This window comes from Pagrus pagrus (genome assembly GCF_965226575.1).
Source record: "Pagrus pagrus genome assembly, chromosome: 8".
In the NCBI taxonomy this organism is placed as follows: domain Eukaryota; kingdom Metazoa; phylum Chordata; class Actinopteri; order Spariformes; family Sparidae; genus Pagrus; species Pagrus pagrus.
The window spans coordinates 32945116-32970972 of record NC_140192.1 but is presented as its reverse complement, the minus strand read 5'-3'; the positions used below and the strand labels follow the sequence as shown (position 1 = coordinate 32970972).

General features: G+C 41.5%; 1 protein-coding gene across 3 annotated transcripts in view; it reads left to right on the top strand.

The window, feature by feature from the left end:
* The window catches only part of pias2 (protein inhibitor of activated STAT, 2), a 105957-nt gene that overhangs the window by 9720 nt on the left and 70380 nt on the right, over positions 1-25857 (top strand). For all 3 annotated transcript variants that reach the window (XM_084359613.1, XM_084359612.1, XM_084359614.1), the window contains one exon: positions 5927-6111. In XM_084359613.1, coding sequence (XP_084215739.1) covers positions 5927-6111 — 185 coding nt within the window. The remainder of the gene's footprint in view (positions 1-5926; positions 6112-25857) is intronic.

The window sequence follows — 25857 nt, the reverse complement described above, 5'->3', positions numbered from 1 at the left end:
TCTAGAGGTCATTGATGTTTTACCCTCGCATCTCTGTCAGTGTGGGGCATGGCAAAGATTGTTAAACATTGGCAAAAATGCTTGAGAACACTTTTGTTGATACTCAGTAAACAGTACATAAGTATATGCAGTAGGGGTGTAGCAATACACAAAAATCACGGTTCGATACGTACCTCGGTTTTGAGGTCACGGTTTGGTTCATTTTCGGTACAGTATGGGAACAAAATGCAAAACATAAATTTGCTTGTTGTTTATTCGGAACTTTTGTAAACCAACAATTTATTGTAACATTATACAAAATATGAAAATAAAATAAAAAAATAGAATACTGTTGTAAAGTGCTGCCTGGTAATAAGTTAAATAAATTATTGTCACTGTCTCTTTAAGTCCCTCTGCCAGGTTTGCACTGGTGCGTTGTTCATACGGGATGAGTTGTAGGGAGAGGCTGCTTGATTGCCAAAGTCAGCTGCGTTTGCACTAAGGTCATTTTTTTTTCTTGTAGCAGTGATATTCACACTCGGGTGGTGACGTTTCAAGTGCCCCGGCACAACGCAGAAATTCAGCCGAATTTAGCACAGAGCAGACAGGAAGTCTGACACGAAACAACAACAATACATCCGGTTGATTTTCAAAATAAAACACTTATACAAGCACAAAAACCTCAAAAAAGAGACAAATACGCACTCTTCTTCTAATCCTTCAGTCGGGAACACTTCGTGTTATGTTTATAACACGTATAACTGCAGTCGTGTGTGATTATGTAATTATCACGGGAATTTTTTTCGGTTTCGTTTCTCCAGCTGTTCGGCGGAACTGCGCCGTGCCGGACTCGTCTTTCTCTGTTGCAATATTTAACCAGGAAGCCGAAGTGTTCCCAAGCAGGAGACTTGAGCGACAAGGGAGGGTCTTCAAGCTCTGGTTTCGCGCTGTACGTGTAGCTGCAGGCAGAAAATAAACACACGCAACTTCCGTTCTGGAAACTCACCCGTGCACAGCCCTGTACCGAACCGAACGTCCTGTACCGAAACAATTCAATACGAATACATGTATTGTTACACCCCTAATATACAGTAAATTAACAAGTTATTTAAATACACATTGCTCCCTCACGTGATTGGATTGGTGATCGGTTTATTTAAACTCACTAATCGGTGATCTGCCCCAAAAATCCTGATCGTGTAAAGCTTAATGCAAACCGATTGTTGCAGCAGCTGTCCGATTGGCTGGTCTCAGATGATCTTGGAGTTGAACATGCTGGATGTGGAGGTCCTGGGCTGGTGTGGTTACACGTGGCCTGCGGTTGTGAGGCCGGTTGGATGTACTGCCAAATTGTCTGAAATGCCTTTGGAGACGGCTTATGGTAGAGAAATGAACATTCAATTCACGGGCAACAGGACATTGGACATTCCTGCAGTCAGCATGCCAATTGCACGCTCCCTCAAAACTTGCGACATCTGTGGCATGGTGCTGTGTGATAAAACTGAACATTTTAGAGTGGCCTTTTATTATGGTCTGCCTAAGGCACACCTGTGCAGCAATATTCATGCTGTCTAATCAGCATCTTGATATGCCACACCTGTGAGGTGGGATGGATTATCTCGGCAAAGGAGAAGTGCTTGTGAGAAATGGTCTTTTGTGTATATAGAAAATGTTTTAGATCTTTGAGTTCAGCTCATGAAAAATGGGAGCAAAAACAAAAGCGTTGCGTTTATATTTTTGTTCAGTGTGTATATATATATATATATATATATATATATATATATATATATATATATATATATATATATATGTATGTGTGTATGTATGTATATGTGTGTGTGTATGTATGTATGTATGTATGTATGTATATATATATATATATATATGTATATATATATATATATATATATATATATATATGTGTGTGTGTATATGTGTGTGTATATGTTGGCTCGGTGGACTCGGTGGACGTCACCTTTTTCTCCGCTGATCAGCTGTTAGCCCCGCTGATCAGCTGTTAGCCTAGCGACGCTACCTTTCATGCTCAGTGCTCTGTGGGCTATCCAACATTACTCCGCTGGTCCTCCCTCCACCACAACCTCAGGATTATTCACCGCCTGGCTCCTGTATTGCCCCCCTCTGCTACTGTGGCTGCACACCTGAACGGTTGACTCCGTGGACTCACCTTTCTCTGCTGATCAGCTGTTGGCCCTGCCGATTGGCTGTTGGCCTGGCGGCGCTGACTTACAAACCGGCGTGCTTGGTGCTCTGTGGGCTGTCCAGCATTGCTCCGCTGGTCCTCCCTCCACCACGGCCTCAAGATTGTTTGCTGCCTGACTCCTGTGTCGCCCTCCTTTGCTGCTGTGGTCTCCCCCGGCTCGCAGCGATGTTGGGTGGTCGCTGCTCGCGTGATCTTCGGATGCTCAGCGCAGGAGCTCCTGGACCTCTGCTGTTGCTTCGCCCCGGGCTCCATCGCTGGGATTGAATCTCTTGGTCTCCTGCGTCGCCCCGCTGTGTGCACAGGGCCTTCTTTGTGAAGCGTCCTTAGGTACCCTGAAAGGCGCTATATAAATTAAATGTACTATTATTATTATTATTATTATTATTGTTATTGCTATATAACACAGTATATGTAAGTATGTATATATAGAGTCTTACTAGCTGTGGTAAAACAAAACCTTGTTTCTCACCAACCAAGTTCTCGTAGTAAAATATTGTATAGGTCACCCAATATTACTGTATTTAATGTACTGTTAATTAATATATTTTGCGTATTTCCAACTGGACATTGTGGCTGTTGATATTTTCATCTGCCGAAAAATGTAATGTTTCTGGCAAAAAGCTGGCATATCTGCTAACATAAACCCTGGCCCAGACGCAGGCTTAATCGGCATGACTAGATGACTAGCAGCCCTCTCCCCTCTGCTGTCATCCGCAGCAGTTCTCTAAACCCAGTCTAACCAGGCATCAGTGTATATGGAGCAGGCAACCTATAGTTAATATCAACGTGTGTAATGAAGCACAATACAAGCAGGCAATCATACAACAATCAGCCACAACTTTAAAGCCAACTACTTGATATTGTGCAGGTTCCCCTTGTGCAGCCAAAACAGCTCTGACCCATCAAGACATGATCATAAGACTTCTGGGGGTGTCCTGTGGTGTCTGGCACCGGGACGTTTGTAGTGGATTCTTTGAGTCCTGTATGTCGGGGTTGGGGCCTCCATTATCGGATTCGTTAAGGCCCATTTCAGAGATGCCTAATCAGATTGGGATCTGGGAAATATGAAGGCCACGTCGACATCCTGAGCTCTTTGTCATGTCCCTCAAGCCGTTCCTGAGCAGTTTTTGTGGTGTGCCAGGGTGCATTGTCCTGCTGGGGGGACTAGGGGTGTTCCAACAAGGGTACCTTTCAATTCGATTTCGATTATGGGAGCTTCGATTCGATTATTGGCCACGATTCTTCGATTATTGCAATTTTTTAATGCTTTTTTCCATACAAGATTGATTTTGTCTTCATCTGTGGCTATATCTGTAAATAAATAGCCTATCAATTAACTCAGTTCCTCTAGAAATACACTCACAAAGTAAATAACACGTTTTTTTGAACATTTGACTTGTATTTTTCAAAGACACAAAATATTTTATTTTATGACTATGTAAACAAACGGATGAAGTGATGAACTGACTGCTGTGATCAGCTGTTTCCTGGTTTTAAAACTCCCGGCTGCGGGTTGCACAACAGTGCACGTTATCGACACCTCCGCCCATGTCCCGCAATTGCCGGCACATTGACGCCTCGGATTTAGATAGCAATGGAGGCGGCAGTAAGTGTACCCTCAGAGGCGTCAAATTGGCGGACCAAAACAGACCGCCAATTTGCCGCCTTCTGTCTAAATGCGCGGACCTAGCAGAGCATCGACGTTAATTAATCGATGCCGAGTCGTCACGTGACGCATCGCGATGCATCGCCACATCGATGAATTGCACCCACCTCTAGGGGGGACCACTGCTATTGGGGAGTGCCATTGCCATGAGGGCGCTTACTTGGTCCACAACGGTATTTGGATGGGTGGTGCTAGGATGGATGTTGCTTGTGGCATCCACATGAATGCCAGGATCCAAGGTTTCCAAGCAGAACATTTGAGATGATCAATGTTACTTGTCACCTGCCAGTGGTTTTAATGTTGGTGGTTTTAACTGATCGTAAGGCTGGGCGATATGGCCAAAACTGTCGCGATATGTTTTTTTATATTGAACGATGTAGATAATTATCATGATATACAGTATATTTAACAATAATAATGTTGAATTGACAGTTTTAAGAGTATTTTCCAAAACAAACCAGAAGGTTAATTATGGTTTATAAAATACAATTATTTATTGTCAGAATGAAAAGGCTTTTTGTTTAACACTGAATAAATAAAATGATAAATATGTACAACAAATTGCTTGTTTCAAACATGTCTCCAACATTTTAGAGGTAGTATACTGAACTGAACATTGATTAAAGAAAATAAAATAAAAAGGTAAATGTTGAGGATGATTATGCTACTGTATTCTTTGAATATTGCACATTCTTGAGCTTGGAGGTAGTTGTTCAGTTCAGCTTTAATGCCTCCTGTTCTGTAAGACCTGATGTGGTTTGAACGTGCGACCAGACCACATATCAGTGGTGACATCTCTGAGCTGCTCCTTCAACTTTACCCTACACTTTCCGTAGATCTGATTTTTCAACCATGCTTATAGGCATCATATGTTTAGAGATACAATACGTAACTGCGCTGGTTATGTCTTTGTGTCGCTTCGGTTTCTTCTCATATGGTGTTATGGCTGAAAAAGCAGCGGCAATTGTTGGTTGTCGAACTGAAGTTTGACTAGTAGAAGCAGTGGGGCTGGGCGGTTGGCTACTTGAGGGGAGGCTGACGCTAGCATGATAGCGCTAACTCATGCTTTAGGAGTACTGTTTGGGACAGTACCTTTTAAGATGATGGAAGAGGTTGGTGGTGTTTCCAGTTCTGCTGAGGACTGGTCGGCGACACATTTTGCACCTAATGGTGGTCTGTCCTTTGTCAGACTTCAGGTAGCTGAACTATTTCCAAATAGCCGAAGTGGTATGACCTTTCTTCAGTACAATTTCTTTGTCTTTGTCAGTTTCCTCGCACTCGGTTTCGCTAGTCGGACCGCTCATTCTCTTGTGTCGGCTACACACACAGGTGGTCACCGTCATTCTGAGTTGTTGTGAGTGGGAGGGGCCGGAAACATGTATCAACCACATGCATTTGTTTCTCTGCTGTGCGATTGGCTGTTGATGTAGTGTTTTCTAGGTAAAGGAAAATGGACTCAAAAATAACTATTGAAAATAAATGTCATAAATTTATCATCGTTATCGTGGAAAATTTTGTCATGAAAATGATCGAGATCATTTTATCGCCCAGCCCTAACTGATCTTGTGTACATAATACTTCCCCTGTGGATGTTATGATGTAAATGTGCTTGAAGTTGCTTGCCGTTTATGGATTGTGGCTACCTGTGCTGTAACAAAGATGTGAGTGTACATACAGGTGTACAACACGCTACTGGGATGTATCACGGTCCCATTTCTATCAAATAAATCATGTGGTTTCGGGATTGGTGCATAGACTAGTGTACCTGCTGATAACCGATCCAGCATTTTAGGTAGTATAAGAGCCCTGTGTCAAGTTTGAGAGTGTCCAAGCTTTAAGTATCATTGTACTTTGTTCACAAACCCACTGTAAACATGAGCTTCTTCTGAGGACATTGCATTTTCAGAAGAGTGGCTGCAGTACAGCAAATCAAAGTCGAGCTGTTTCACCAGTGTTACTTCAGGATCATAGATAACTCTGACCCTGACTTGGCCATCATAAGGTCAGTTCCCTGCTAAGAGAGGGGCAGCTGTAGTGAACATTGACATCTCTGTTTGCAGGAGTCAGTCCTGTAAAGCAGACTTCAGCCTGACGATTGACGAAACAGCTGTGTGCCACGACACCAAAACCGGTATGAATCTCCAGCAGGCACCCCCTGTCCTCCCTCCCGTCCACCCTGATGTGCAGATGAAGCCCTTGCCCTTCTATGATGTGCTGGACGTCCTAATCAAGCCTTCAAGTCTAGGTCTGTGGTGTTTCTTTTCTCTTTTGGTAAAAGGTTTTTCCATCATGGTTTAGGCTGGGTATAGTTAGATTTAAAATACTGCTGCGAATATGATATTGGAGGTTGAGTAACAAAACATCGTTTTTTCAACACAATACTTCCCTGAATTTAAAAATCTTTATTTAACCATCAAAACTAAACCTCATACATATATCTATGTTGTTAACATAATCAGCCAGAAAATGGCTAGGGAGGGATAATGCCACATTCATGTCATATTGGATTCATCATAATTACAAGTTTCTTATGGGTTTTTCATGTCATCTTCAAAATCGTGATTGCAACTTGGAAGCTTTTTTGAAAGCTCAGATGTATGCCACTTGGTAAATGTCAAACCCAAATTTAATGGAAATATGGTTATGCTGTGAATGCACATTATCTTCTCCAGATGACCAATTCTGTAATAACACACCATTTTGATGATGTGAATGCTTGGAAATTGTTAACACTGGAATCTTTTCTATTTCTACCTTCCATCTAAAGATAGCCCTTGGAAATGAGACTAAACATTTGATTATGCATTCCATGGCAGTTTTCTGTTGTTGATATAATTTCTGAAACTGCAATTTGGACATGCAACATGTTCAATAATACATTTTGATTAAATCGCAAGCACTGCTGGGGTGTGGCTTTAGTGCTCTGGCTTCATGGCTCTATTGACTGTAAACTGGGCTTACACACTCTCTCACATGACCTCATGGGGAAGTACACGTAAACCAATTGGAGATTGGCATGGTGCAACAACTTACTGTTGTAAGGTTTTCCAGTGGGAAACAAGCAAAGTAGAAGTTTAAACAAGTCTGGATGAGAAGGGTGACACAGTCAACACGGATTTGCTATTCTTTAGCAAGAACTGGAGGTGAGGTTTTAAGTTTCTGTCAACAGTAGTATGCTAGCTAATAGGGCTGGGACGACACGCATGTCTCTCAACTGAGTCAGGAACACTCTCATAGGATTAACCATTAATTACAACAAAAGGAACTACAGGGAGGACAATGCAGAAGAACCCTAGGGTATACAAGAGTGAGCTCTAAGCAAGACAATAAATGCAGTTTTAATTTATTGATTTTTTACCTTGAGCCCTGATAGGACTCTGAACTAGAAAAGGTGGAGGCTGGGGTGGTGGCTGTGAGCTTGCCAGCAGCAGTGGTGTGTGGCAGCATTTGGGAAGGAGGGATTTGAATGAGAAGGGAGCTGTATTTAAATGGACCGTCTTGTCGTAAGAATAGCTGTGGTTGGGGTGTGACTGTGTGGTAACAGTAAATTGGTTGGTGGCTGTCAGCTGGCTACAGCTGCGGTGTATGACTTTTGTGTCCTGCATGAACTAACACTAAGCTTCATTTTGATTCCGTCATGGTTTTTGGGATGCCAATTCGATACGTATTGAGATTTTTATCTTTTTTAACACAAGACCATGGGAAAAAGTTAACTCGTATCCTCTAGGACAGTGGTTCTCAACTGGTTTGGCTTCGGGACCCACCATCACCCCTTAATGACAAGGAAAATTTTCAACTTCTCAAATTTATTTAACACACATTATTTAACACTTCAGTAAACTGTACTATTAAACTATTCAGTCACTTATTCAGGCAATAAAAAATAAATAAAAAATAAGTTAAAGTGCAACTATGACAACCAGCACTGCACTATGGAATAAATTCAGTTTCTTCAGTTTTTATCCACAAACTCAAAATAAATTAAACAAAAAGTGCAATTCAAAAAGATTCAAGTATACAAAATTAACTTTTCTTCTGATTACCTCATCAGTAGGTAAATACTGAATTTTTTTTTTTTTATATTATCGCGATTAATATAAAAATAGATTTTTTGGCCCAGGCCTAATGTCCAGTCTGTTTCTGTGTTTTGTTTTCAGCTGAACCAGAGCTGAGAAGCCACACTCGCAGAGATAGGTAGTGCTGAATGGTAGGAGGATTTTTACTGCTCGAGTGGCAAGGGAAGGATACTCACTCATCACAGTGCTGCGCCAGAAATGGGAGAGGCTTACCTCCGCGAATTTCTTTTTCAGTGTGCGGTCACATGACAGCTCCACCAGCTGACTCTCTTCTAGAGTTGTTCCGATTCCGATGTCAGTATCAGAAATGCCTCCCGATACTGCCGAAAATGCCGGCATCGGTATCGGCGAGTACTGGAGTCCAGGCACTGATCCGATACCACGTAAGTTATTAGCCCCAACTCCGTTAGCTCCGAGATTTTACCGGATACGTGTCCGTTGCGTTATGGCTCCGGTACGGTTTGGCTCCGTCGTCCTCGTCCGGCAACCCCCACCAGCTGTGTTTTGAGTCCGCCACAGCCAGCTCCGCCGATCAGCTGGAGTTACGAAACTGAGGAATTCCCGCGATGATTACATAATCACGCACGACCGCAGTTATATGTATGTGTTATAAACACAACAACACGAAGTGTTCCCGACTGAAGGATTAGAAGAAGAGCTTGTATTTGTCTCTTATTTGAGGTTTTTGTGCTTGTATCAACACGGAGTGTTTTATTTTGAAAATTAACCGGATGTCATGTTATTATTTCGTGTCTGACTTCCTGTCTGCTCTGTGCTGAATTCGGCTTTATACTGTTCTTTTTAAAAATAAATGGCTTTCATTTGCTTTATTCATTCATGTTTTACAAAGGGTTTAACCTGAGCCAGGCCTTACCACAATGATAATCATATCACAGTCATGCAAGCGTAGTATGATATATATAATTTTTTATAACACACTGGTATCGGTACTCGTATCGGCCGATATCAAATCAAATCAAATCAAATCAAATTTTATTTGTATAGCCCAAATTCACAAATCTCACAGTTTGCCTCAGAGGGCTTTACAATCTGTACAGAGACGACACCCTCTGTCCTTCGACCCTCGATTCGAGTGAGGAAAAACTTGCCCCCAAAAAAAGCCCTTTTAACAGGGAAAAAAAAATGAAGAAACCTCAGGAAGAGCCACAGAGGAGGGATCCCTCTCCCAGGACGGACAGACGTGCAATAGATGTCGCATGTACAGAGCAGATCAACGAGATCACAATGTATGCAATTATAATAGATGGTTGACAGGAATGAAAGTACATAAAGAGGTATTACAGCAATAATAATGAAATGCACATAATGGAAATGTGATTACTAGTGATAACAGTAGTAGTGGTTAACGGTAAGGATAGTATGTAGTAATGCATTACAATAACAGTAGTGGAACGTATGTAACAGAGATATGACTAATATTAGCAACAGTAGTGGTGGGTGTCAGGCAGGGCCATGGCAGTAGGCGCATCCACGATCAGGCAGGGCCATGGCAGTAGGCGCATCCACGATCCACGACCCGGGCGCGGCCAGGATCCATGGGAGCCTGTAGGACTAGAAAGCACAAGGACTCCGGGGAAGAAGTGAAGTCAGTGACATGCAGAGATGGGGCATGTATACAGGCATAATGTATACAGATGGAGAGGAGAGGAAGAGAGAGAAGCTCAGTGTGTCATTTGTCCCCCGGACTGGGCCTATAGCAGCATAACTAAGAGCTGGTCCAAGACAGGCCTGGGCCAGCCCTAACTATAAGCTCTATCGAAAAGGAAGGTCTTAAGTCTACTCTTGAAGGTAGAGAGGGTGTCCGCCTCCCGGACCAAAACAGGAAGATGGTTCCACAGAAGAGGAGCTTGATAAATGAAGGCTCTGGCTCCCATTCTGCTTTTGGAGACTTTAGGAACTACAAGTAATCCTGCGTTCTGGGAGCGTAATGCTCTAGTTGGGTGATAGGGTAGTATGAGCTCCTGGAGATATGATGGCGCCTGACCATTAACAGCTTTGTAAGTGAGGAGAAGGATTTTAAACTCTATTCTTGATTTTACAGGGAGCCAGTGCAGAGAGGCCAATACAGGAGTAATATGATCTCTCTTCTTAGTTCCTGTCAGTACACGTGCTGCAGCATTCTGGACCAGCTGGGGACTCTTTAGAGACTTGTTAGGGCAGCCTGATAATAGAGAATTACAAAAGTCCAGCCTGGAAGTAACAAATACATGGACTAGCTTTTCTGCGTCTTTTTGAGACAGGATCGGCCTGATTTTTGCAATGCTACGTAGATGAAAAAATGCAGACCTTGAAATTTGTTTTATGTGGGAGTTGAAGGACATATCTTGATCAAAGATAACTCCCAGATTCCTGACGGTGGTGCTGGAGGCCAAGTTAATGCCATCCAAACTAGCTATATCATTAGATAATGCATCTCTAAGGTGTTTAGGACCAAGTACTATAACTTCGGTTTTATCTGAATTTAACAGCAGAAAATTGCAGGTCATCCAGGTCTTAATGTCCTTGAGGCATGCATGGAGTTTAGTTAGCTGATAAGTTTCATCTGGCTTTATTGATAGGTATAATTGGGTATCATCTGCGTAACAATGAAAGTTTATGGAGTGTTTCCGAATTATATTTCCTAGAGGGAGCATGTATAAGGTGAATAGTATGGGTCCAAGCACGGAGCCTTGAGGAACACCATGACTAACCTTGGTATACAGGGATGACTCATCATTAACATGTACAAACTGAAATCGATCCGATAAATAGGACTTAAACCAGTGTAATGCGGGTCCTTTAATGCCAATTAAGTGTTCCAGTCTCTGTAGTAGAATGTGATGATCAATGGTATCAAATGCAGCACTGAGATCTAGCAAGACCAGGACAGAGACAAGTCCTTTGTCAGAAGCGATTAGGAGGTCATTTGTAACTTTCACCAGTGCCATCTCTGTGCTATGATGTGCTCTAAAACCTGATTGAAAATCCTCATATAAACTATTGTTATGAAGAAAGTCACATAGCTGGTTGGCAACTGCTTTCTCAAGGATCTTGGAGAGGAAAGGGAGGTTGGATATAGGTCTATAGTTGGCTAAAGCTTCTGGATCAAGATTAGGCTTTTTAAGGAGCGGTCTAATTACAGCTAGTTTAAAGGACTGTGGTACGTATCCTGTTAATAGAGACAGGTTGATCATTTCTAGTAGAGATGTGCTAATTAAAGGTAAAGTTTCTTTCAGCGACCTAGTTGGGATGGGGTCTAGGAGACAAGTTGTTGGTCTAGATGAAGAAATCATCAAAGTTAGTTGGTAGAGGTCAATGGGAGAGAAGCAGTCTAAATAGAAGTCAGAATTTACAACTGTTTCTGAGGTTCCTGTGTTTAAAGATACAATAGTGCCAGTTGAGGGCAAGCGATGATGGATTTTGTCTCTAATAGTTAACATTTTACCATTAAAGAAGCTCATGAAGTCATTACTACTGAGCGTTGTAGGAATACATGGTCAGAAGAGCTGTGACTTTCTGTCCGCCTGGCTACAGTGCTGAAAAGAATCCTGGTGTTGTTTTTATTTTCCTCTATTAATGACGAGTAATAGTTTGCTCTGGCATTGCGGAGGGCCTTCCTATATATTTTAAGGCTATCTTTCCAGGCTAAGCGGGATTCTTCCAAATTGGTGGAACGCCATTTCCTTTCAAATTTCCGTGATGTTTGCTTCAATTTGCGAGTATCCGAGTTATACCAAGGTGCTAACCTCCTGTGCTTTATAGGTTTCTTTTTCAGAGGGGCAATAGAGTCCAGTGTTGTTCGCAATGAGCCTGCAGTGCTATCAACAAGATGATCAATTTGTGAGGAACTGAGGTTAGCGGAGGAGTCCTCTATTATATTAAGAAATGGCATTGAATTTAGTGCCAGCGGTATTACTTCCTTAAATTTAGCTACAGCACTATCAGATAGACATCTAGTGAAGGAGTTTTTGCCTAATGGTGTGTAGTCCAGTAATAGAACTTAAAAAAATATTAAGTGATGGTCTGATAAAAGAGGATTCTGTGGAGAAACTGTTAGATTTTCAATCTCGATACCATAAGCTAGAACAAGGTCAAGGGTGTGGTCAAAACAGTGAGTTGGTTTATGTACACACTGAGAGAAGCCAATAGAGTCTAATAATGTGATAAATGCAGTACTAAGGCTATCATTAACGACATCCACATGAATATTAAAATCACCTACAATAATTACTTTATCTGATTTGAGGACTAGACTTGATAAAAACTCTGAGTAAGGACAAGGTGCTCGATACACTACAACAAATGGAACTGGCTGTAAAGTTTTCCACATTGGATGTGAGAGACTAAGAACAAGGCTTTCAAATGAGTTATAATTTAATTTAGGTTTAGGATTGATTGACAGACTTAAGTCATAAATAGCTGCAACACCACCTCCTCGGCCGGAGCCTCGAGGAATGTGAGTATTAATATGACTAGGGGGAGTGGATTCATTCAGGCTGACATATTCTTCAGGATGCAGCCAGGTTTCAGTAAGACAGAATAAATCAATATTACAATCTGAAATTAAGTCATTTACTAATGCAGCTTTCGATGACAGGGATCTGAAATTTAGGAGTCCGCATTTAATTCTCTTGTCTTGTTTTGAAATTGCAGAGTTGCTGTTAATTTTTATTAGATTTTCATGCACAACTTCTCTTCTGCGGACTTTTGATTTGATTAATTAAATTAATTTAGGTGGTCGGGGGGCAGACACAGTCTCAATAAAGTTTTGGGTGTGCAACTGATCTAATGGAAGCTCAGAGAAGCGTGTAAGACTGCAGCTCTGCCTCCTGGTCTCAACTCTGGGTTGTCAGGCTGGTTGTTGGCTAATGAAATGGGTTAGATTTCTAGAGATGAGAGCCGCTCCGTCCAAAGTGGGATGGATGCCGTCTCTCCTAATCAGACCAGGTTTTCCCCAGAAAGTCCGCCAATTATCAACAAAGCCCACATCGTTTGCTGGACACCACCTCGACAGCCAGCGGTTGAATGATGACATGCGGCTAAACATGTCATCACTGGTTAGATACCCACAGCATAAGTATCGGAATCGGTATCGGGAGGGAAAAAATGGTATCGGAACATCTCTACTCTCTTCGTTGCTTGGCGACATGACGCTTTCCATGTCGATTCCGAAGGGGTCACGTATCCAGTCGTCATCCCTCTGTTTCTCGGGAAAGTAGTCATTAAACCGCTCCAGAAGTTTATTCAGATGTGTTGTGATCGTTTTCCTCATTACATTTTTTCCTGCTGTGTCCAGTTGCTGTCCCTCATGACAGGCATTGGGGAACATGTCGAGTCGGTTTTTAGAAACATGGCAGCCCACACGGAAACCTTGTTTTTGAAAGCATCGATGTTGTCATATTGTTCAAAAATGTCCCGCCCCCTCCCCTGCATAGACACATTTATTGTGTTTAATTGTTCAAACACATCAGCGAGGTAAGCAATGTGTGCGAACCACACACTGTTGCTAAACAGGTCTGCAAGAGGCGAATTGTTCTGGGCAAGAAAGGCTGCGATTTCACCTCATAGTTCATAAAAACGGGACAGTACCTTTCCCCTCGAAAGCCAGCGTACCTCGGCATGATACACCTGTACATGCTCACTACCAAGATCTTGGCACAGTTTTTGAAAACATCGGGGGTTCTTTGCACTCCGTTCAATGTAGTTTACCACTTGGACGACATCTTTTAATGTTTCATGAAGCACTGGTACCATATCCTTTGCTGCCAGGGCCTCCTGATGCAAAAAACAATGCTTCCAAGTTGCATTCGGAGCTCTGTCAAGTATTCTCCTCACGACCCCAGAGTTTTTTCTTGTCATGGAGGCAGCGCCATCAGTTGTGATACCGACGCACATGTCCCAGCTTAGGCCCTCTGAACTCAAATACATGTCCACGGAGCTGAAAGTGTCCTCTGCAGTCGTAGTAGTAAGGAGCTCTCTTGTGCAGAGAAATTGTTCCTGTGAGTCCCCGTCCCACACGTCTCACGTAAACAAGTAAAACTGCTTTGTTTGTTATGCTTGTAGATTTGGCCATTTGTAATGCAAAATGACCACTTGCCTTAATGCGAGCTGTGGTCTGTTGTTTGATGTCATCCGACATGTCTTCAATTCGCCTGCTTATAGTGTCATTTGACAGAGGTATAGTTTTCAGTTTGTCCGCTGCGGATTGATCCAACACCTCTCTGACCATGTCCATGGCTGCAGGTAAGATTAGGTCCTCTGCAATGATGTGGGGCTTCTTTAACTTAGCAATACGATGTGCCACCTGGTAAGATGCACGGAGTGCCTGGTCTTGCTTGGAGCACGAAGAAGTAAGACACTTTTGTGATGTCCCTCAGGTCTTGAAGTTGTCTTTGAAAGTACTCAACAGGTTTATCTTTGAGAGAGGGGTGTTTGGTTTCCAAATGCTGCAGCGTTTCCCCTAGGTTGACGGGTTTGGGGGGGAGCAGGCCAAACAGGCTGACATTTAAACAGGAATCATTTTAATAACAATACTTTAGAACACTCTTTTACAATATTTCTCTTTTCTCTCCAACAATTATTCTATCGATCTACTAACTTACTTTTGTTTATTTATTTATCTATCTTTATCCATCTATCTATCTATCTATCTATCTATCTACTTTTGTTTATTTATTTATCTATCTTTATCCATCTCTTTATCATTATCCATCGATCTATCTACTTCTATCTATCTATCTATCTATCTATCTATCTATCTATCTATCTATCTACTTTTGTTTATTTATCCATCTATCTGTGTTTTATTTGTTTCACTTTTTTTGCGTACTTACCAATATCAGTTTTGTACAGCCAGGAGGAATACTTCCTCTCTGACAACCAAGTTGGGTTGAACCCTGTCAACCTATGGTGACTGGACTTGTGCTGCTTGTCGGGGGGAGGGGGTGAAGCAGGTGGGCTACTGCTCTGCTCCATGGATGTACTCTGCTCTGTGCTTGAACCAGCAGCGGCAGTGGGGTCGACGCGACATGTTGTCCTCTTCTCTCCGTGTCTGTCTGTAGGTGTGTGTTCACGTGTTTGTTTGTGTGTACGCCGGTGCGAAGTTCCGCCCATCGTAAAACAGAGAGCGGAGGAGAAGCGTAGATCCGCGACGATGAAGAACATGAAATGAAATATCCTCGCTTAAATTAGATCAATAACATCATTATTTATTAAAAGAACACGGTCCAGACCTGTTCTATAGGAAAAGTGACCTGAAATGACTTCTGTTGTGATTTGGTGATATAAATGAAATTAACTTGACTTTCATGGGGGGCGGGGCACCCCCCCTATACAACGGTAGGGGAAACACTGTGCCGCTTCAGTTTTGAAGGCTTCATGCTTTCTTGTTGCAACATCTCGCTGCACAGAACACACTGAGGTTTTTGTCCACTTTTGTCTTCAATGTAGGAGAATCCATATTTCATATATTCGGTGTTGTATTTACGTTTTGCAAAGCTCAATTAGCATTTAAAAACAAACTTTGCGAACTTCTTCTATACTGTGAAATGGTGGGTGTCAATTAGCATTACAGGGCATTATCGCCACCTACTGTTGAGTGTGAAGAGATGGCACTCCGCTGCATAAAAAATCCTCTTCAAAATAAAAGCACAGGATTTTTTTCTTAACATTTTTCCCGGACAAAGACCCGCGACCCACTGAAAACGGTTCCGCAACCCACTTTTGGGTAGCGACTCACCAGTTGAGAACCACTGCTCTATAGTATTTCCTTAGAAGTAGGTTTTTGGCCTTTTCACGGTTTAATTGACGGGACAGCTTGAGAGATGATGGGAGATGCGATGAGAGATACAGGGGATGACATGCAACAAGGGGACGCAGCTTTGACTCGAACCTTGGGCCGCTGCAGTGAGGGCAGGACCTCTGTGCATGAGTTGCATGCTCTACCAACTGAGCTACTGGGGTTCCCCCTGTATTTCTAATAACACTGCAAATCAAATGTCAGTCTTTCTGAGTCTTATTTCAGCAGCATCATTGCTGTACTGCAGTGATATCCAAAGTGTGGGCTGTGAAGGTACTGCAGGGGTCATTTATAATAAATAAATAAAAGGTTTTGTTTTTTTTGGCCATAAAATATTTTTTATTTAATATTTGCATTTAAAAAGTAAAGCAGGAGAGGTAAATTACATATTATGCTTCATGTATTTGACCTATTTATATCTGGTGTTGAGCAGTTGTGCCCCTGAGTTGAGAGTTGGAGTTTATCTGTCTGTGGAACTCTAATCCGATCTTCCCGTGTGCGGGAAGTCTCATTTTTCCCGGCCTGGACTTCCTGTCACAGGCGGGGGTTGTCACACTGCATAGCATCGTAGCTTTTCTGCAGCTGGGCAAGTCGTTCTTGGTTCGCTGCAGCTTGCAGCTGGGCTTTGCGCTGGTAGAGTAGCGCTATTTGACCAAGCACCTCTGGTATGGTGTGTTGCAGCTTTCCAGCTGGGTCATTAACATAACTTATGAGCTCCTGTAATTTCTCATAACAGGTGCTCATGTTATAGCTATTTTGGTGGCCTCTCTCCTTTATAGAGAGGTAAAGGAGACCAGCTACCGCATCCTGCAGGGCTGCTTCGTCTGACTCGTAAGGAGCTCCGGCTCAATTAAAGTTGGTCGCAGCATCCTGCGTTGGCTGTTAAAACAGTATAGTCGACGTGGGCATTAAGAAAACAGGCAAAGCAGGCGTTTTCGCAGCAAAGCAGCTGTACTTATCCCCTCCGGTCTCACCGGAACTGATGTGTTCAGGTGAGCTCACAGACAATCAAAGATGGGAATTTTCAAACCAGGGGGAACTGTGACAAGCAGGCACCACCTACTGGACATTATGGTTGGTGCACTTTCCTTTCCTACCAGGCTTTGTTAGTGCAAGGAGGCCACATTTAAGCGTTGGGCTACATGCAGGCCGCTCCGATGTCAGAACCACGTGGTCGGTCCCAACATTATCATAATAATATAATCATAGAAAGTTTGCTACTTCGAGGCCACCTTGTGACTTTGCATTTTGTAATGTTTAAAGTAAGATTCTCGTTTTGTTGTTTTTCCAGTAAAATTGAGTTGTTAGTGAGTTTAGTGTTGTGAACCATTTGTCAGTGGGAGTGATGGGGAGCAGTGAGAATAAATAATTAATCTGGGAAGTTGTAATTTTAACTCTTGCGATATGTCCAATGAGAGTGACTGGTTGTCCGGGCCAGCATTTGAAATCATCTTCTTTGTTTTTCAGCAGATGGGTATAATTTGGTTGAATAGTTCTGACAGCCTAGAGGAAATACTAATGCCTAAATATTTGATATTGCCAGTTTGAAGCAGGAGGGTGAGATCTTGGGCTGCAGAAATGTATTGTGTAGTGTGAGACTAGAGAAGTCAGTAATGATTCCGAATGTTTCTTTTCATGACTTGGAAGGGTTTTGCAAATGTAATGATAAATCATCTGCGCAAAGGCTAATTTAATTTTCTGAATGGTCATCCTGGATTCCTTTGATTTTAATTGTTTTGTCGTATTGCTCCGGCCAGTGGTTCAGTAAAGATTGCAAATAAAGATGGAGGGAGCGGGCATTCTTGTCTGGTTCCCTGGTGAAGTGTGAGGCTTGGTGAGGTGATCCTGTTTGTGATTATTCTGGCCCTAGGTGAAGTGTACAGTGATTTTATCCAGTGTGTGAACATCTCTCCAAAACTAAACTTACAGAGGATTTTAAATGAAAAGGTCCAGGATTGTGGATGGTGATAACTGTTGAATTGTGTTGAATTAAATTTTCTTTCTTCTTTTGAGTTGTGGTAGATTAGCCAAATATTTGCTTGATTTGTTACTGTATTGAAATTTATCTGATTTGAACTGTTGGATGAGGAACTGTGTCGTTTTGCGTATAATAGTTTCAAGTTGGGTTTTAAGTTGGGCTAATTAATTTTGTGTTTGTTCACTGGGGTTATTAGTAAACTGGCATGTTAGGTGTTTGATACTTGTCTCTAAAGTAGTGTCGTGTCGACTACTTCTTCTTTGTTTGTTCAAAACGTTTTTTCAGAGTTTCAAAAACATACCAATAAAGGAAATAATCTCCAGGAGTCCTCAAGAGCTGTGTGCAGTAATGTTTAATTGTCGACAATTAAGCATGAGATCATACAGACAAAAGTTCATCTGATAAGACCCAACTTCTCAATGCAAAACATACTCCTTTTATTCACTAAAGAGGGGGCTGGGCCTTTTGGCCTCAACCAATCCCTACTCTTGCACGTTTCTGCTGACACTGGGTTTTTTCCATGGAAAGTCCCAAACTTTTCCGCTGCACCTGGCCGTGCTGCGGACGTGCCTGATACCATTAGCTCATCTTGGTTTTTTAAAAAAACCCAGGTCCTTTCTTCAGAATACACCATTAGCCTTTCCTCCTTCCTCCTTCAGTTTGGTTATTAAAAAAAACAGGCACTTTCCTCAGAATTACACCGTTAGCTCTGATCACTCTTTGTTCTGCACTTTAAAAATATTACAGTGTGTTACATAATTTCACTCTTACATGTGTGGTTACATTTTATTCCAAGTTAACACAATACAGTAGTTTAATCATCAATTCAATCAATAGGTGCATGTTTAATCAACTATTGCTGAGTAGTATATGTCTTAACCATTCATTTACGATTCCTTCCCATTTTGATTAGTTTCTTTAACATCTCAGTTTTATATTACTAGTTGTCACTAACCACTAACTACTTATATATGGTTATATTACACTACAGTAGTTTCCTTGTTGCTATTTTTTTCTTGTGTGATGAATATGATATGATTATTTCTCTTATAACTGTTTTTCCTGTTTCCCATAAAAGTGATGCAATCCCTGGAGAGTCGTTCATCTCCAGAAAGGATGCCCACTTACTTTGATCAGTGAATTGAAATCTGGATCTTCTAAGAGTGATGTATTGAAGAAACATCTTGTGAGAGACTTGATATGTACTTGAGTTTTTATTAAGTAAATTGGAGCATGATCACTGATCATGAATGGATGAATTGCGTTTTCATAAATGTGTTGGGTGAGTGAGTTGCTTACAAGAAAGAAATCAATTCTGGAACAAGATTGGTGGAGGGAGGAAAAATATGACTGTTCTCTGGGTGATGGGTTTCTCACTCTCGAACTATCACAAGTCCAAAGTCATTCACGTACTGTTTTATTATTGCAGTTGCCAGTCAGTTGTGGTGTTGATGACGGGTATTGAAATCTCAAGCTATTTTAATATTTGTTGAGATGCATAGTAAAGAGAAGAAGTTATGGATAAAGGATGGGCCGTCATTGTTGCATCATTGGGTGCGGCATTGGGTCAGGTTTGGGGCTGACTGCATTAACTGCCTTAGATTGTCTGCACATATACCATAAACAACAATGTAAATACAGTGCATTCAAAAATTATTCAGACCCCTTCACATTTTTCACATTTTACATGTTACTAGGGCTGCCACTAACGACTAGTCGACTAGTCGTTATAGTAGTCGATGACTAGTCGACTATCAAAGTAGTCAGATTATGAATTGCACAAAAAACAATGGCTCTTATTAAGTTGGGGAAAATGAGATGTCTCACTCTGAGCTATTTCAATTGGCTATGGTGAAACACTGTTTAGCGTGGCATTGCATGCCGTGGGATACACACACGATGACGTCATTACCGACTAGTCGACGACTAAATTAGTCATTGACTAATTTAGTAGTCGACTAGTCGTTGCACCCCTATATTTCATTAAAGGTTTAATGAACTATCATCTTAATTGTCTTCATTTTTAGTAAGTAACACTTCAAGCTGAAAGCTAATGATTGTTATATAAGAGCAGCTGCATGCTGGTGCGATAAACTGTATGTTATACATTCAATTTACGTATGATCCGATTAGTCGACTAATCGAAAAAAATAGTCGGTGATTAGTCGACTATCAAAATAATCGTTTGTGGCAGCCCTACATGTTACAGCCTTGATGCTGTTGATGTTACGGCGATTACAGCATCAAATCTTCTTGGGTATGATGCAACAAGCTTTGCACACCTGGATTTGGGCATTTTCTGCCATTCTTCTTTGCAAATCCTCTCACGCTCTGTCAGGTTGGATGGGGACTGTCGGAGAACAGCCATTTTCAGGTCTCTCCAGAGATGTTCAATTGGGTTCAAGTCGGGGCTCCGGCTGGGCCACTCAAGGACATTCACAGAGTTGTCCCTAAGCCACTCCAGCGTTGTCTCGGCTGTGTGCTTAGGGTCATTGTCCTGTTGGAAGGTGATACTTCGGCCCAGTCTGAGGTCCTGAGCACTCAGGACCAGATTTTCAATAAGGATATCTCTGTACTTTGCTCTGTTCAGCTTTCCCTCAACCCTGACCAATCACCCAGTCCATGTCGCTGAAAAACACGACCAAAGCGTGATGCAGCCACCACCATGCCCACCGTTGGGATAGTATTGGGCAAGTGATGAGCAGTGCCTGGTTTCCTCCAGACATGATGCTTAGAATTGGGGCCAAACAGTTTAGTCTTGGTTTTATCAGACCAGAGAATCTTGTTTGTCACAGACTGAGTGTCCTTTAGGTGTTTTTTTTGCAAACTCCAAGCTGAGGTGAGGCTTCCGTCTGGCCACTCTGCCATAAAGCCCAGACAGTGGAATGTTGCAGTGATGGTTGTCCTTCTGGAAGTTTCTCCCATCTCCACACAGGATCTCTGGAGCTCAGCCAAAGTGACCATCGGGTTCTTGGTCACCTCTTACCAAGGCCCTTCTCCCCCGATTGCTGGGCGGCCAGCTCTTGGAAGAGTCCTGGTTGTTCCAAACTTCTTCCATTTAAGAATTATGGAGGCCACTGTGCTCTTGGGGACCTTCAATGCAGCAGAAATGTTTTCGTAGCCTTCACTTTGTGCCTCAACACCATCCTGTCTCTGAGCCCTGCAGGCAGTTCCTTTGACCTATGGCTTGGTTTTTGCTCAGATATGCATTGTCAGCTGTGAGACCTTATATAGACAGGTGTGTGCCTTTCCAAATCATGTCCAATCAATTGAATTTACCACAGCTGGACTCTAGTCATGGTGGAGAAACATCTCAAAGATGATCAAGAGAAATGGTAGGCAACTGAAATACATTTTCAAGTGTCATAGCAAAGGGTCTGAATACTTAAGTCAATGTGACATTTCAGTTTATCCTTTTAATACATTTACAAAAATGTCTCTAATTATATTACCGCTTTGTCATTATGGTGTATTGAGTGTAGATTGATGAGGGGGAAAAAATAAAAAATTTAAAACAATTTTAGGCTGCAACATTCAATACAAATTCTCGTGCGAGCCACGGCCCTTCTGTTCACACCAGACACGAATTTCTCCGTGCCGGTCGGCAAACGGCTCTGCTCCTCAGCCGTTCTGTAGTCACACTTGGAGCTGTTTTTCACCATAGGAAAGTAAATAACCGCATAAAATTACAACGCCATGTTTTCCTGACAACTGTAGATGTATGTCCACTTCATAGTAATGAGTAGTTTTCTGTAAATGGTGGTGTTTAATTATTGAAAATTGTTTTATTTTGAAATTAGTTTTATTTTGAAAATCAACCGGATTCTCTCGTTGTTGCTTTGTTTGACTTCCTGCCTGGCTTGACACATTTGGCCGCGGCACGCGCAAAAAATAGACCAGATGCCGAAACGATCGCTGCATGGCGCGCGCCGGCAGCGGAGCAGAGCACTGCGGCGCTTCCTATGTGAACGACACCATTGGTTAACATGGGCGCCGAATCGAAAATGGCTCCGCTCCTCAGCGCTTCGCAGCTAATCGCGGCGCTTCGGCGTCCTGTCTGAACCTGGCGTGATAGTCAGGGTTATTTTAGTTGGATGTTTGAGTCTATTTCAGGTCAATCAGAAGAGCCACAGCATGATTTTGGAATTGTGGAATAATTGGTATAAGGTTTATCAACGATGATTGACGCACGTTTGTTGTTTTGCCTGTTTTCTTTTTAAAATTGGATAGAGTTCTTCCGGCGTTCATTCATTTCTCATGAATATTGATTGTTCAGTCCGAATGGTGTGCCTTTAAGTTCCCTTCCTCTGTTTTTGACCTGTTCTTTTTGCTTAAAGTGCTTTGAATTTTATGATTTTGGTTGATGGTTTTCCAAAGCTGCGAACTCTGTGGAAAGTGATGTTTTTGTAGACATATTATTTATTATTTATTAGTATTTAGTATTTTTTGTATATTTACATAGTAATTTCAGTAGACACCAGTATTTTATGAGTTGACATTTAGTTTTTGATGAGGGATTCCAGTAGTCGGGTGTTTGTTAGGGGATTCTAGAGGAGATGAGATTATCACACATATGTAGCGTGGTGCAGAGTGAAGTTGCCCTCCACTACACCTTTTTTTTTTAACTATTTTTTATTGAAGTTTCAAGTGCATATCAAACTTTATGTCGAATGTACAAACATTTTCATTTATATCCCATCGAGCAGCCACTCATTCACACAGACAAAGAAAAAGAATAAATAAAATGGACAGTGACAACAGACATCAAAATAATGGAGAAAAATAAATAAATAAGAATAAGATGGAACAAAATAAATAAAATAAAATAAAAGGCAGGATCATTATTATTATTCAGTCAGTGTCTTATATTTTGATGCTATAAAACTTAATTGCAAATATTTGAAAAAATGTTTTTGAGGAACTCCGTACTTATGACAAAGTTGATCAAATCTGAGAAGGGTACCTTCAAAATAAAGGTCCGAAACCGTCCCAATTCCTTTCTCTGCCCATAATTTGAATCCCCCATCCAATCTACCAGGTTTGAATTGTCTGTTGCCCCAGATAGGAGTTAACTGTGACAAAGTTATTGTTTCATCAACAAAGTTATGTGCTGCATACCATACTGATATTGTATTTTTTACAAAAGGGTTTCTTGTCTGTTTTTTCAGTGTCTTGATATCTAAGGAATATAAATACAGTGGAAACTGCTTATAGTGATCACGTTGGTCCAGAGTACATTTGATCACTATAAGCAGTTGATTACTAAAACCGAATTGTTATTATTTCACTTGTTTTTTTATGCAGAACATCATCTAAATGCCAGTTGTATAGTTTTTCAATGAGAAAAATGTAACGAAACGGTCGTCAGCGCGATCCTCTCGTCAGCTCCAAACTCACCCGTCTGCACCTCAATCACAGACCACAGCTGGTTTTCCACACAGCATTTACAGTAACTCACGTGACACGTCTCAGATCAGTAGGCGCTGCTGCCGGTGTGTTTTTAAAATGAGCGAACTAGGCTAGTAGCGCCGCAGATTTCTCATTCCCCACCTTGTTTGACTGAGAGTGTTTCGAGATGGTTTTCATGAATGAACAGGCAATATGTCACTGTCAGACCGGATCGTTTGACGGGAGGGGGGGTCGGGCCGTAGGAGTTTCACTTCTACCGCGCGCTGCTGTCAGTGCGCGCCTCTCTCTCTCTCTCTCTCTCTCTCTCTTTCTCTCTCTCTCTACGCCAATAACCGAAAAAGAGCGCTATGCGGAGATGAACGGAAAAGCCGAAAATCTATTCCTGACGTCCGCGGTCGATATAAAGTCGATAGGTTTCATTCATCCATGTTTTGACAGACAACACAAACAGCCAGTGATAATGAGTTGCACCGCACCGACAGCCATGTGGCTCAGCCAGCCAGGTGACGCACACAGCACAACAAGACACAGCGCAGCAACTTGTGCAGGCTGCTGCAGCAGTGCACGTCAAAGGGACACTGCTGAAAATAAAATAAGTAGGCAACACATAGTTTTTAAATTGTTTTTGCGCATGTTTTCATCCATAAAATGACCAAAAATGACCACTATAAGGGGATTTCTTGATCACTATAAACAAATTATTTAAACAGCATTTGTATAGAAATGATTCTGTCCCAAGCCTTTTGATCAATATAAGCGGTTGATTACTATATCTGTGATCACTATAAGCGGTTTCCACTGTACTGCTTTATGGGCAGATCTGACACTGATTTTTGTTCAATATTTACCCGAGCAGGTGGTGTGGATGAAGAAAAATAGTACATTGCAGAATTTAATTGGGTAGCCCAATAATACCATGTCAGGTTTGGGACCCGAAGTCCTCCCCTTTCATAGAGTAAAAATAATAACTTGAGCCGGAGTCTACCCTTTCTATTGTTCCACACAAACTAAATATACTATCAGTTTTTTTATAGAAGTTACTTGGTAATGGAAGCGGGAGTGCTTGGAAAAGATATATAAATTTGGGTATAATTGACATTTTAATAAGATTTATACGACCAATCATTGATATCGGCAATTTAGACCACCGGTCCAACTTTTCTGTCACTTCGTCTACCAGAGGGTTATAGTTTATAGGGACAATGTCGCCAAGTTTTGGGGCAATCTTAATACCCAGATATTTAATTCCATCTTGCATGGCCATAAATGGTGTATTTATTTTGGGATTGCGTCTTTCTTCTTCATTTAGAAATAACAATACTGACTTAGATTTGTTTATTCTGTATCCAGAAAACTCGCCAAAGTTTTCGAGTAAAGTAATCAAATTTGGAATACTATTCCTCAGGTTTGTTAAGAAAAAAATTATATCATCAGCATATAATGCTATATGATGCTCTATGTCCCAAATCCTAATGCCGGATATAGTCCTATGTGTCCTTACTGCGATCGCGAGAGGTTCTATTGCTAAAGTGAAAAGCAGAGGAGACAAAGGGCAGCCTTGCCTGGTTGAGCATTGTAAACTGAAAGGTTTAGAAATTATATTATTAGTCAATATTTCTGCTGTTGGGTTTGTGTACAGTAATTTAATCCATTTGAGAAATGTTTCTAGTAGACCATATCTAGGCAGCAGATCAAAAAGGTATTTCCATTCTATTGTATCGAATGCTTGGCTAGCATCAACTGACAACATTGCAGTGTCTTTGGCATTATTTTTCTCAAACAGTACATTTAAAACTCTCCTGATGTTATGGAAGCCTTGCCGTTGTAATACAAAACCATTCTGATCATTGCTGACCAATTGAGGAAGATATTGTTCTAATCTTTTAGAGAGAGCTTTGCATAATATTTTTGTAGCACATCCCATTAAACTAATGGGCCTGAAAGATGAACAACTGGTTGGCGATTTGTCAGGTTTTAATATCACAGTTATCATAGCTAATCTTAACGATGGTGGAAGAGTTCCTGTTTTATATGATTTGTGTGAAAGGTGTGAAAATGTGTGCCAGTATATTTGTATATATGTGTGTATGTGTTGAAATAAGCAGTAGAGCCAAAGTATATCAGTCTGCACAGGAGGAGGTCCAGGTAACAGACAGCGGGTCTGACGTTGCAGCTGTGAAGTGACGTTGTTTTTCACCATGTGATTGGTTGATGCGTTCAAATCCAATTCAAAAGCTAAGTAAAATGGAAACTCCGTTGCGTTTTCGCAGCCTTTTGTGTAAAAATATTTTCCATAATCAACAGGTATGATACATTGTTAGGAGACTGTGGCTGCCAGGTGGCGATGTAACCACGAGAAAGACACAGGTTATCATAAATGCCACCTAATTCTTCAGTCTGAAATATTAAATATTTGGCACTGTGCCAACACCAGAATACTTACGTCAACAAAATTCATAGGGGTGGTATAAACTGGCGACTGTAACTCGCACACCAAAAATGACGAGCAGGTGGCAGATGACAGATTTGACATGACGTAGCAGCGACACACAGCCTCACAGCATGCAGGCAAAAAAACATGCCAACCCTCTTTTCTTATCGGTGGAAAAAAACAATGTGTTGACAGTAATGAATCAAACTTTTTCCTACTCAGATTGTATTTTTTTATGTGATTTTAGGTTAAATATGTTAATACAGTATGTCAAAATGAAAAAAATACTGGAAAGTCAA